This window comes from Ostrea edulis, chromosome 8 (assembly GCF_947568905.1).
Source record: "Ostrea edulis chromosome 8, xbOstEdul1.1, whole genome shotgun sequence".
In the NCBI taxonomy this organism is placed as follows: domain Eukaryota; kingdom Metazoa; phylum Mollusca; class Bivalvia; order Ostreida; family Ostreidae; genus Ostrea; species Ostrea edulis.
Window position 1 is genome coordinate 40,563,704 of NC_079171.1, and position 13,591 is coordinate 40,577,294.

The window sequence follows — 13,591 nt, forward strand, 5'->3', positions numbered from 1 at the left end:
ATTTATGCTCTGATAAAAGATTATTTGCATTCAAATACTCGTAAAAAGTGTTTAAAACATGTCTTTCAATAATTTTACTTCTGATAGGTAAAACAGATACCGATCTATAATTATTAAGATGGAAATTATTCCCAGATTTGAAAAACGGGGTAACTCTAGCCTTTTCCATTCAATTACAACGTCACCCTCCTGTATAGAAAAATTCATGATGAAACACAAAATGTCAGCTACAACATTAATACTCACTTTCAGTAAGTTTACAGAAATTTCATCCATACCTGTAGCTTTTGAACTTGACATGCTTTTCATTTCTTTCTATAGATACATTTGGAATTGTAAATGAGCCTTTTGGCATTAGTTGTTTAATTTTCGGGAGCGAATCATCAAAATTTGTCGCAAAGGACAAGAGACGTTATTGGCTATATACCGCCGATATTTTTTTCATTTTTTCAACTTTCATACTATGCTTAATTATTCTTTTTATTTACACAACTAGGATGTTCTTCTAATCCCACTTACATGAAAATGACGTAATATTTTATTATGACGTCATGAATATACGCTAAAGATGAGCTGTTTAGCGGAATCTGTTGATTTGAAATAAATTATGAATAAACTTTAGCAAAAACTAATACTTTTGCATGCAACAACCAGATTTATATTTTGCATGTTTAATTACCCATCAATATTTTTCTTTCATTATCAATATGGTGTCGGTTGTTGGCTGCAAACAATATTAATTTTAAAAAAGAATGAATGCGGAAATCGGCCGTTTTCGTTACACAAAGTCAATATTTTGCATGATATAGAATTGAAGCAAACTGTTCCATCATTTAACCTCATAAACTTTTATTTTCTTTGCGATTTAATAAATACATGTATGTCCAGTCAAACAATTAATGCGTTACCTAGTTTGCCATAAAAATCTGCACCCAATAAATGCAGATGATGTCTGCCTTTCGAGTCATGGAGGCGGATCAAAAATCCACCGCATGATGAATGGAAATTATTCTACTTTCGTTTTTAAAGTTCACGGGAATATGTTTGGACGTCCTGTCTTTTCAAAATAAGATTATTTAAGAATAAATTGCATTAAAAAAATAATAAAATCAAAGACACAAATAGACCTTTAATAACTCGAATTTATTTTCTTTTTACAAAAATCGGACCAAAATTCGTTCATTTTCGGCAAAAATGGGTACTGATACGTTATATCGCAAGAGGTAGATACTTGGGATGTCTGTTACTTTTTTCACTAAATTTTAAACTATCTTTTATACAACTATATCAAATATAATGCGGAGTTTTTTTTAAAGCAGTTTTCTTACATCATTTTTTACGTACATGCATGTATGTATATATGATGCATGTTGAAATTAAATATTACTACATTAGTAATTAGATATTGATTCCAAAGGTTCTTAAAACGGTTTATATTAAAAATAAAATAAACAGCAAATCATTATTTATATCTTCCAGCGAGATGTGGTTTCTTTAAAACGTCAAAAACCTGTGATCGATTTGAAACTTTGCCCATTGTGGTGGCAGATTTTTTTTCTATATCGCATATGATTGATTGATTGAATATTGTTTAACGCCCCTCTTGAAAATATTTCACTCATGGAGACCTCATCACTGCCGGTGAAGGGCTGCACAATTTAGGCCTATGCTCGGCGCTTATGACCATTGAACAGGGAGGGATCTTTATCGTGCCACACCTGCTGTGACACGGGACCTCAGTTTTTGCGGTCTCATCCGGAGACCGCCCCATTTAGTCGCGTCTTACGACAAGCAAGGAGTACTGAGGACTTACTCAAACCGGGATCCCCACGGGTTCATATATACATGTATATGTAATAGATGCACATTTACAGGTACACATATATAACAAAGGTAATTGGGCAGGATGAACATGTGTATATATACATGTATAGATATAAATATTCAGACACCGTAGTATCGAGGAGGGGTTGCCCCTCCACTTTGAGGGGGGGGGGGGGGGTGATGTTGACCATTCCCTTGCTATGGGAACAACTTGACCAGCCTAATGACATTTCAACTTTTATCAATCTTATAAAATATATAATATATGTGTTGTGATGATTGTTACTAAAAGTTTATATTAGTATTGACGTACGCCCCCTCCATGATTAGGAAGTAATACTGGAGTATAACCGTAAGGTGATGTAGACACCTCTCTCTCTCTCTCTCTCTCTCTCTCTCTCTCTCTCTCTCTCTCTCTCTCTCTCTCTCTCTCTCTCTCTCTCTCATATGACCTAGGCCTGGCTCGCACATCGAAAAACGAAAATACATCCATGATATTCATTAAATTCATTTTTATAAAAGGTCTGTTGTAATTACATATATTGTCTCTTGGAAACAGACACGTAGCATCATTTATCGGGGGGGGGGGGGGGGGGGGGGGGGGGAGAGATGGTCGAAGGATAAGTTGGTAGTTAATTAGCAAATGAAAAAAAACCTTTCTGCCTGATCTCATTCAATACTACTATCAATAATATGGGGGGGGGGGGGGGTCACTCAATATATCCTTATTCGCATATGAAAATAAGTGTCTGGGAAAAGCAGTTACATATACCACATTGTCTATGCATGTACTCAAACAACTTCCCAGAGTCCTTTCTATTTTTGGACTGAATGTCGGTGCATGCAATGACATGCCCACTGACTGATGTATTTTCATTTATCAAAGATGAACACTATATGGAGAGAGAGAGTTGGTACTACTTTGTTGACCATTTAGGGGAATGTAAAGATATAAACACGGACATATTTTTGTGAGGCTTTTAAATACATTGGACACATTTTTGTGAGGTTTTTAAATGAATTTGCTATATGAAATATACCATCTGAAGTTACATGCATATTACTTGACGTGTTTTACTGTACCCAAGAAAATGATATCCCATTCATGCAACATAAATTTTTATCGTTTAGTATATGTACATTTACCACACTTTATTCAATATATTTTTTAAATACACACAGCACATTTTATTCGTATGTACTGTAACATGTATATTGCATACACATGTAAGCAGACCTGTTATATAGTCCTTGGTGTACATGGCATAACAAGTAATTTTATCCGACTCAATCGACGTTTTAATCAAAGTGTTAATATTTATGACCAAAAAACAAAACCAGGAAAAAGAAAATTCAAAAGCCATTTTATCTTTTATATTTCATTTGAATAGGAGGACATCGCAAAGCACCTTCGAAAATATGATTGCGTTCTACTGAACAATTTTTGACAAATACACGCATTATTTTCCTCACTCTAATTAACACAAGATTCTTCGCAAAATGTCTATGACCATGATAAAGTTACATGTAAATGAATTATGTATTTTCCGTAGCATGCCAGTTTTCAATTGTCTTTGATCTCAATGAGTATTTTTATATAAAAAGTTAAAATTGTAACTTTTAGAAAAATATTATAGAAGAATCAGGGGACTGTAAATCCTATAAGGTCGATGATGTCGTTCCGAAAAAGCGACCATCGGAAGATAGCGTCAGAGTTAACAATGCAATATTGTAACGTTATTTTCTCAATATCAGCAACAAGTAAATGGTACATGGTATATATGAATGAAACGAGAAAATTATCACCTTTCTACCTGCAAAATATGATCGGTTTTTGAAGCGCGGCCAATTTTGGCCAAAAACGTCCCTTGTTCTTTATGACCTATGCCACAAAAGAAATCATTGAAGGCATTTGAAATTTTATGGGAGTCTGAAATTATTTCGCTATCAATTTCTAGGTAGGATGCTGATCCGCCTGCCGATCTAGATGGTAGAAATTGCTTTAATCTTTTCCACTCATCCTTAGGTTTGTCACTTCATTGATTTATCACATTGTCAACAAATTTTCTTTTAGCATCCCCGATTATTTTTACAACTCGGTTCCTTGCTGATCGATATACGGCCCAATCCGATTCGTGGCGGGATCTTAGAGCCTTCCGAAGTTGAAAATGTAAAAACGTTTACTGACAGACAGACGGAGAGGCGGAAGCCGAACAAATAGTGATCAGAAAAACTCACTTGAGCTTTCAGCTCAGGTGAGCTAAAACGGTAGAAGCTCTATAGTTCTACGTGCTTGCATTAGTAGTATAAATATATCTTTATTCTCAATAAAATCATCTGCATCTGACTGATTTCTTGCTCAACTATCGAGTTAGTTCGAACATGTTGTCATACCATTGTGGTATATTAAAACAATAAAATCTAGATTTATTCAAGACAGTGGAAAATAAGAAGTTTTGTTCAATAGAAGAAAATATATCGTCACTTATTCATTTGTTTTCAGCTAGAAATAATTACGTTGTCATCTTCACGACGAATAGAATCAATAGATAATACATGTACATGTAGTCATCGTAAAATAATCGTGTGTAAGTTAGAGATTTCATAAATTCAATTATGCGAATTTTGATAACTCCTAATCGTTATGATTAAATTTTGGAAAGAACAAGCCCACAACTTTTCCATAGCAACTAACTCGTTATAACGAGATAATGAACTCTTTGTAACGAGATAATGATCTCGTTATAACGGGATGATTAACTCGTTATAACGAGATACTAATTCGTTATAACGAGATAGTTGACTCGTGATAACGAGATACTAACTTGTTATAACGAGTTAACATTTTTTTTTTACTCTTTGAAAATGAGCTTAGTCGTCTTTCATACAAAATCATTGTAGCGTCACCTTTGAAAAAGTTTTGTCCGGAGGGTCATAAAATACGACTAGCTTTTCCTTAAAGATGTAGATTTATATAGATTTTTCGTAAAAAATTAGTCAATGTTTGCACCGCCCCCTAGGGCTCCGAGAATATAGGAGTCCGTAGAGTTGATGCAATTTATGTCCTTCTTATTCCAATGATACAAATGGGAAAATAATTAAAAAGTAATAAAAAAATATGGTAACGCAGGAGGGACGCTGATATATAACACCTAAAAGATGCATAAATGATTAATTATTAAAACTGCGCATACATTACTTTTAATCTTTTTGCAAATATTTCACTCCCATACTGTGATAATGATACGGTTATGCATTTCGTATAGAATGGATTTCCCTTCATACACAAATATCAAGTCTTAGATACTTAGGAAGCCAGGCTATTTTCAATGTTCTGTTGATGGAAAGCGTTAATATTGCTTTTTTAACAGAATGTGACAGTCGCAAATATGGCGTGAAATGTCAACAAAGTTGTGGATACTGTTTAAATTTCGAACAGTGCCATCATATTAATGGGACATGTTTAAATGGATGCGACCCGGGTTACCAGGGACTAACCTGTAACGAAAGTAAGTTAGCGCCATTCATCTTGGGTATTGTCTGCTGTAAGATGATATTCGCTTTCAGATTCTTTATCATTATCGTTTGTTTCACACTATATGTACAATTTTGCTGTAATATGATGTGCGTTGTTTTTCCCATTTCTCTTAAACTAAGAATGAACATATACAGATAATAGTAATGAGCACTGCTAATTCCTAAACATCTTCGATGTGAAAAAGGTCACTGTTATGATGCATTGACGTTGTGTATGGAGTTAGTAGTGTATGTAAAGGCAATATGTTTCAATGGACGTGATACACGTAATTCTATGGATGTAACAGCTCATTGTGTGCAAATATAGAAAGGTGTTTTTTCCGTGGAAATTAAAATGTAGCTGGGTCTACAGATATTTACTATAATCAGTTTTCTCTTATTTCTAAGCTTTAAACCAACAGTTGAATATCTATCTATTCAACAGTAAATCGTTTGTTCTTCAGCAATTTACCAATAAACGGTTGCATATTCAACTGTTAAGTATGAAATAGTAAACTGTTCAATGAAAGAACACAATTGATGACATCTCTGATTTTTCGAACAACTGACATTGTCATTGAATTCAGGCAATCTATTATCTAATAAATCCTGTAAATCATTGATACTTGAAAGTAGGGCACACTAGGTCCTGGGAAAAACCAGAAGTGGGATAAAATAATAAATAAGATAATAAAGTGGGATCAGGTATGTAGAAGGAGCAAGTAAACCCTTTTAGCTGGTCACACTCACCGTGAGCTCTCTTAACTGATCTAGCAAACGAAGTAGTCCATAGTAAAAATCAGCATGTAAAAACCGACTAATATTGGTATGGAATACGTCAGATATGCTAGAGGACTAAGCATCTCCTTTTAGCGGGTCACATCTGTCTTTTATTCTCTCTCCTGATCAAGTAACAACAATGGTCCGTATTGAAAAATACGTTTCTAAGTAATATTAAGTAATGATGTAACAAATGAAATGAAGCACGCTATACGGAATCCGATGTAAACATAAGTTATATTTTCGATTTATAATCTCTCTCTCTCTCTCTCTCTCTCTCTCTCTCTCTCTCTCTCTCTCTCTCATCATTAAAGTAATCAACAACATTTGTATAATAAGAATGTATTATACATCATAAGTTTCATACATGTAAGTTGCTCCGAGTATAAACATTTATTTATGTTGCATATAAAGTATTTGTATTAAACACTGGGATAAAACAAATATATTGACTCATTTTTTGTAATTGTAGCATGTCGAGTTGGGTTTTATGGAGATAATTGCCTAAAGAGATGCAACAACAACTGTGTAGTTCCAGAACGATGTAACAAAACATCCGGGGAATGTGAGGGAGGCTGCCAACCAGGATGGAGAGGGCTTCTGTGTGACACAAGTAAAGTTTCATGTAAAATCTGACCTCCGTTTCTTCTGACAATTACTAGTAATTATATTTTATGTATAGTAAAAGATAAATGAATATGGGGTATCTGACCACCGCGTTTTATGACAGTTATAGTGAATAAGACGAAAAGAATATGGAATGTTTTCAATAAAATCTGTTAACATTAATTGTAAGAAGACTGTCTCCTCGAATTTGGAAGAATTTGTTAAACACCGCTAATTGTTGTTTTTATACTTATCAATACGTTTGGATAAGCCAACTACCAACTCGTCTTCTGGATGCCCCCCACTGAAAAACAATGATTCGTGATTTTAATGTACTGTAAATCATTTCATTACAACAAGGATTGCTGATAACATCCATTTAGCTGATTGGGATGTGATTTCTCATAATAAAGTTTATTACAATAGAGTGCAGTGATGATCTCTACGGACCATATTGTAATAAAAAATGTGGTAAATGCCGGGACGGGAAACCGTGTCATCATATCAACGGTTCCTGTAATGACGAATGTGGACCTGGATACCGGGGCAACAAATGTGATAAGGGTAATGTTTATGTGTGCTGACGTACGAGATCCACATATAAATTAACCATATTTCATAAACTAAACAAATTAAAATTGTTCCTGCATTTCAATTCAATTTTCACAATAGAGTGTGGTGATAATATGTACGGACCAGACTGTAAACAAACATGCGGGAAATGTCGGGACGGCAAGCAGTGTCATCATATCAGTGGTTCATGTAATGATGAATGCGAACCTGGATATCAGGGGAACACATGTGATGACGGTAACATTGATGTGTGATGAAGTGTGGCTATAGAAATACAAAAAATGACTACATGTATATGCTTTGGTTCTGCGTTCAGAAACTAATTAAATGTAAATGTATTGTAGTATGCGACTTTGGTCATTTTGGTGTTAGTTGCCGAGAGGAATGCAGCATATTCTGTCAGAAATCACGTGAATGTAATCATTTGACAGGCAATTGTAGAGACATGAAACGGTGTCATCATATAAACGGCACATGTTTAAACGGATGTGAACCAGGTTTCAAGGACGGAAAATGTCTACAACGTAAGTAAAAACATACCTTGTACAAATAATGCTGGACGAAATTTTGTTTTGCACTAAGATCTTGACTCTATGTTTCTCATAGACATCCATTCAGTTTTACCTCTGGGTGTGCAGAGGTATGAAACATTTACAAACACTATGAATATCTTCACTACATAATTACGAAAGCCGGATAGGTTCATTTTTGAAAAGGAAAAAATCGAACTCGTTATAACGAGTTAATATTTCGTTATAACGAGTTAGTTATCTCGTTATAACGAGTTAATTATCTCGTTATAGCGAATTATTTATATCGTTATAACGACTAAATTATTTCGTTATAACGAGTTAGTATCTAGTTATACCAAGTGAGTTATCTCTTTATAACGAATTAAATATCTCGTTAAAACGAAATAACTAACTCGTTATGACGAGTTAATTATCTCGTTACCACGACTTAATTATCACGTCATAACAAGTCAGTATCACGTTATAACGAATTAGTTATTTCGTTATAACGAGTTAATCATCTTGTTATTGCAAGATAATGAACTCGTTATAATGAATTAATTATCTCGTTATATCGAATTAATTATCTCGTTATAACGAATTAGCGATATCGTTTTAACGAGATGGCTAAATTGTTAAAATTATATATATGACGTAGTCATTGTTTGACCTTCTCTTATTCCCGAAATCTAAGATTAGTTTGAAAACAAGTTGTACTAATGATACATGTACTTAAACAAATAAACAAAATGTTTTCTTAATCTAGAAATATCCTACGTAACAAAAACCACTTCAATTTCGTAAGTGTTTGTAAAAATGCATATCTCGAAGAATAAATCATCAAAGTATATAAATTTGCAGATGTTTGTAAGTTAATATATCTTACCAGTAATATTTGAATACTTTTTTATGATATTTAACAACAGAAATAAACCCAAGCAGCTGTTAGCTTGAACAGCGTGTATTTATATTTTAACTCATTGGTGGATTGGCATTTTTTTTACAAGCTCGTAGCCCTGTTTTTCAAAGTAATGGAGAAAACAGTGTTATGAGAAGTTGACTTCACAGTTGTTTATAATTCTTTAGAAGCAAATAAATAAATACATAAAAATCCATAAAAAATGAAATCTAAATAAACCCAACCATTAAAATCCTGAAGGTGTGCAAGGAAAAGCACACACGCACACAGAATAAACGACGATTTTTAAGAAAAACTCAAACTCACAATCTAAAATCGTAAAGGGTCGGGGTAGGGGGTTAAGAAGTGTTGCTCCTCCACTACACGGGTTCAATTCATAGGGTCAAATGTTGTCTAACGAGTTACAGTGCATGCCAATTGTGAGGACTTCTTTATATACTACTTTTGACTACGGATTACTCCGATTGCCTGATCAAGATATGAGCTTACCGCGTGGTGCGACTGTCAACGTTCGCTACTTTCAATGGTTGAAGCTTACATTCTTAACACTCGATACTACTTTGTAAAGTATTTTACTTTGAATGGTAAAGGTAGTTTTTGAAAGTAAAAAGAACGCAAAATGTACGCTGTGAAATACGATTGCAATCGGACACATCGCTCACCTTAGCCCTGCCATTGTTCAAAGCCTTTAGGTCAAATAACAAAGTATAACAAGATATATATATATATATATATATATATATATATATATATATATATATACAAAATACGAATGCCGTATCGTAGATAGTTCAGGATATATTATGTGGGTCAGGTTTATTTTAAAAATAGGTTAAACTCCAAGGTCATAAGATCAAACAACATTGTGCCACAAGGTCTTGCCAAAGAATCTATACACAAAGTATGAAAGTCATACCTAAATAGTTCCGGGTATACTTAATATGTTATGTTTTCTAAAAAGTAGGTCAAACTAAGACTGCATTGTCACAAGATCAAAGGGCATTATATGAATTGAAAAGTCTTGCCATAAAAAATGTACATAGGATATGAAAGATCAATCTTAAATAGTTCAGAACATATTGTATCAGTCAGAATTTCATTAAAAGTAACTCAAACTTCCAGGTCAATATCATAAGATCACACACCATGGAATCACATGAAAGGTCTTTCAGTAAAGAATGCATATAAACAATATCAAAGCCCTAGCTTAAACACATGTAGTTCAAGAGAGTAATGAATTGTCCGAAATATATCAGCATATAAAACTTTTATCCCCTATTGTGATCCCCATCGATTGTTGAAAGTTGTTCCTATACATTGAAATGTAAACTTTGATCCCCTATTGTGGCCCCACCGTAAGCCGGGGGTACATGAATAGAACAATGTAAAATGTAATCTATATCAGGGAACTTTCAAGTTTTTAACTTTTCTGACGCAGTGATTCTTGAAAAGAATATTTCTAAAGATTATCCCTATATATTGGCATGGAAAACTTTGATTCCGAATTGTTACTCTACGCTACCTCTAGGGGCCATCATGTTTAGAAAACTTGAATCTGCACTATGTCAGAAAGCTTTCTTTTAGATTTAAGTTTTCTTGCCAATTGGTTCTTGAGAGATTTTTAAATTCATTCAATTCATTATTATCGTGATTACTCCCCCTTTAATGGGCATGTCCCTTCGTTAGAACAAACTTGAAATCCCTTTACCCAAGGATGATTTGTGCCAAGTTTGGGTCAAATTGGCCTAGCAGTTCTGGAGAGGAAGTTGAAAATGTAAAAACGCTTACTGACAGACAGACGGATAGTCGGAAGCCGGGCAAATAGTGATCAGAAAAACTCACTTGAGCTTTCAGCTCAGGTGAGCTAAAAAGGTAGAAGCTCTATAGTTCTACGTGCTTGCATTAGTAGTATAAATATATCTTTATTCTCAATAAAATCATCTGCATCTAGGCTGACTGATTTCTTGCTCAAATATCGAGTTAGCTCGAACATGTTGTCATACCATTGTGATATATTAAAACAATAAAATCTAGATTTATTCATGACAATGGAAAATAAGTATTTTGTTGAATAGAAGAAAATATATCGTCACCTATTCATTTGATTGCAGCTAGAAATAAATAAGTTGTCATCTTCACGACGAATATAATTATTAGATAATACATGTAGTCATCATAAAATAATCGTGTGTCAGCTAGACATTTCATAAGTTCAATTTTGCGAATTTTGATAATTCCTAATCGTTATGATTAAATTTTGGAAATCACAGACCCATAATTTTTCAATAGGAACTAGCTCGTTATAACGAGAGAACGAACTCTTTGTAAGAAGATAATGATCTCGTTATAACGGGATGATTAACTCGTTTTAACGAGATACTAATTCGTTATAACGAGAAAGTTAACCTGTGATAACGAGATACTAACTCGTTATAAAGAGTTAAGATTTTTGATAGTCTTTCAAAATAAGCCTAGTCATCTCTCATACATAATCATTGTAGTGTCACCTTTGAAAAAGATTTGTCCTGAGGGTCATAGGAAACCACTGGGTTTTCCTTAAAGATGTATATTTATATAGATGTGTGCTAAAGTACGAAATCCACATATAAATTAACCATATTTTATAAACTAAACAAATTTAAACTTTTCCTGCATTTTAATTCAATTTTCACAATAGAGTGTAGCGATGATCTGTATGGGCCGGACTGTAAACAAGCATGCGGAAAATGTCGGGGCGGCAAGCAGTGTCATCACATCAGCGGTTCATGTAATGATGAATGCGAACCTGGATACCAGGGGAAGAAATGTGATGACGGTAACATTAACTTGTGATGAAGCGTGGCTACAGAAATAGAACAAAAATGACTACATGTATATGCTTTGATTTTGCGTTCAGAAACTGATTAAATGTAAATGTATTGTAGTATGCGACTTTGGACATTTTGGTGTTAGTTGCCGAGAGGAATGCAGCATATTCTGTCAGAAATCACGTGATTGTCATCATGTGACGGGCAATTGCAGAGGTGGCTGCAAAAGTGGATGGCATGGAAAGGATTGTTTAGAAGGTTTGTATGCATACAGTCATGACAGAAAGGTGACATTAACGAACAGTTTTCTCATAACTCCTATAAGCAATACAAAATAGAGACAAACACGGGGAATGATCAGGTGCCTAGGGGAAGTAAACATCCCCTGAAGACCGGTCACACCCGCAGTGAGCCCTTTATCTTGATCAGGTAAACAGAGTTATCCGTAGTCAAAATAGGTGTGCGAAGAACAGTCTAATACAGCATTTGACCTGATGATAGGTTATATTGGAGAACTAGATCGTTATGACATGATAAAATTCTTAATTGGATTGAGACAGTTTAAACCCCTGTATCATCAACTTGTTTGTCAGTAGCCTGCTTCGATTAAAAAACTTGTCATACGCAGAACAAGGTCTTACGTATCCAATCAGAGAAATATACACACCATAAGCAGGTGGAAATGGAATATTGCTACATAAATATGGGAGTTCGACGACAGAGAAGCTGAGATCATCCCGTTTGTCAAAAAGTTGTTAGTTTGCCGTTAATATTTACTTTCAATAAAATATCCAAGTATAAAACAAAAGTGGACGACTCTGTTAAATTAATTTTTCTACCATGCACGAATATGATGTTTAACTCCATACATCGTTTATTACAGTGGACAATCAAGTACAGAAAATAACGTTTTACGGAGTCCTTGGTGCCTTCTTTGTTACACCTGTTCTAGTTGGTGTGCTAGTATGTGTTCTTTATAAAATCTCGAAACGGTAAGTTGCCATTTCAGAGATATTAAATGTTTTTCACATACAAAAGAAGCAGGTCTCATTTTTCGAGAATGGCATACTATCATTTTCAGACACCAAGTGGATAGATATTTCATTGAGAAATACCAAGCAAGTCACACCCCTAGTTCCAGAAGAGACAGGAGGACTGAAGACCATGGGGAGGAGGACATCAACAGTGCATATCAAGAAGTAGGAGAACGGGGTATATCACTCTATGACTCCATTCATTAAACAGCTGTTGCTTAGGATTCCGTATAAAGCTATCATTGTTTTGAATAGCATTTATCTATATCGGGATATTAATTAAGATGCTCAGTGATATCCACAGAACATCAATATGATTTTAAAAAGAAAATCCATAATAAACAGACCCTTACTTTATCTAATGTTTCTCCCATAAGGTGATTTACAGAACAACGATGACAACGCGATTTTCATGATAAATAACATGTACAAAAATCCCTGTACCTAAATATTCTGAAGTATTTGTATCGCAACCATTAGAAATGCACATCAGCCCTAACGCTTAATGAAACAAACATCGACAAGTACCTATGGCCAATGGCGCAGCAACTCGCATGCTGAATACAGCACGTTTCCTTGCTTCATGGTATTTTTGTGCACACCCTTTTTGCTACATTTGGTGTTTTGTCATGTGTACATATTGTATTGACGGGCTGTTTTTTATCATGTTGTGTAGCCAACCTGTTTTACACTCTAACTTTGTAGTTATTAGTCAATTTTCTGATGTAAGCCCAGCCAATTAATTGTGATGTAACATTATGTACTATGCAGTTTTTGGTTCTAGTCATATCTTAGTTTTATCAAATGACAAATTGACATAATTGTATTCTGTCTTATTCCTTTCATTTGCAGGGACAGAATATAGTGCAAATTGTTTTGTGTACATTTTTGGGAACAAACGTTTATTGATGCAATATGTTGCTATGTATTCACATTTTGTAAGTTTCGTATGCTTTAATGTAACTTAATTTGCAATTATCGCTAACTTCTCCTGCAATGCCTCTTAAAACTGATCACTAT

General features: G+C 34.3%; 1 protein-coding gene across 1 annotated transcript in view; it reads left to right on the top strand.

Moving 5' to 3' along the window:
• LOC125661694 (multiple epidermal growth factor-like domains protein 10) overlaps positions 1–12,787 on the top strand; it is a 48,796-nt gene extending 36,009 nt beyond the window's left edge. The window contains exons 11-19 of the mRNA XM_056147614.1: positions 5,196–5,333; positions 6,593–6,733; positions 7,153–7,290; positions 7,399–7,536; positions 7,644–7,823; positions 11,408–11,545; positions 11,655–11,795; positions 12,421–12,529; positions 12,619–12,787. Coding sequence (XP_056003589.1) covers positions 5,196–5,333; positions 6,593–6,733; positions 7,153–7,290; positions 7,399–7,536; positions 7,644–7,823; positions 11,408–11,545; positions 11,655–11,795; positions 12,421–12,529; positions 12,619–12,778 — 1,283 coding nt within the window. The 3' untranslated portion in view covers positions 12,779–12,787. The remainder of the gene's footprint in view (positions 1–5,195; positions 5,334–6,592; positions 6,734–7,152; positions 7,291–7,398; positions 7,537–7,643; positions 7,824–11,407; positions 11,546–11,654; positions 11,796–12,420; positions 12,530–12,618) is intronic.
• The last annotated feature ends 804 nt before the right edge of the window (positions 12,788–13,591 follow it).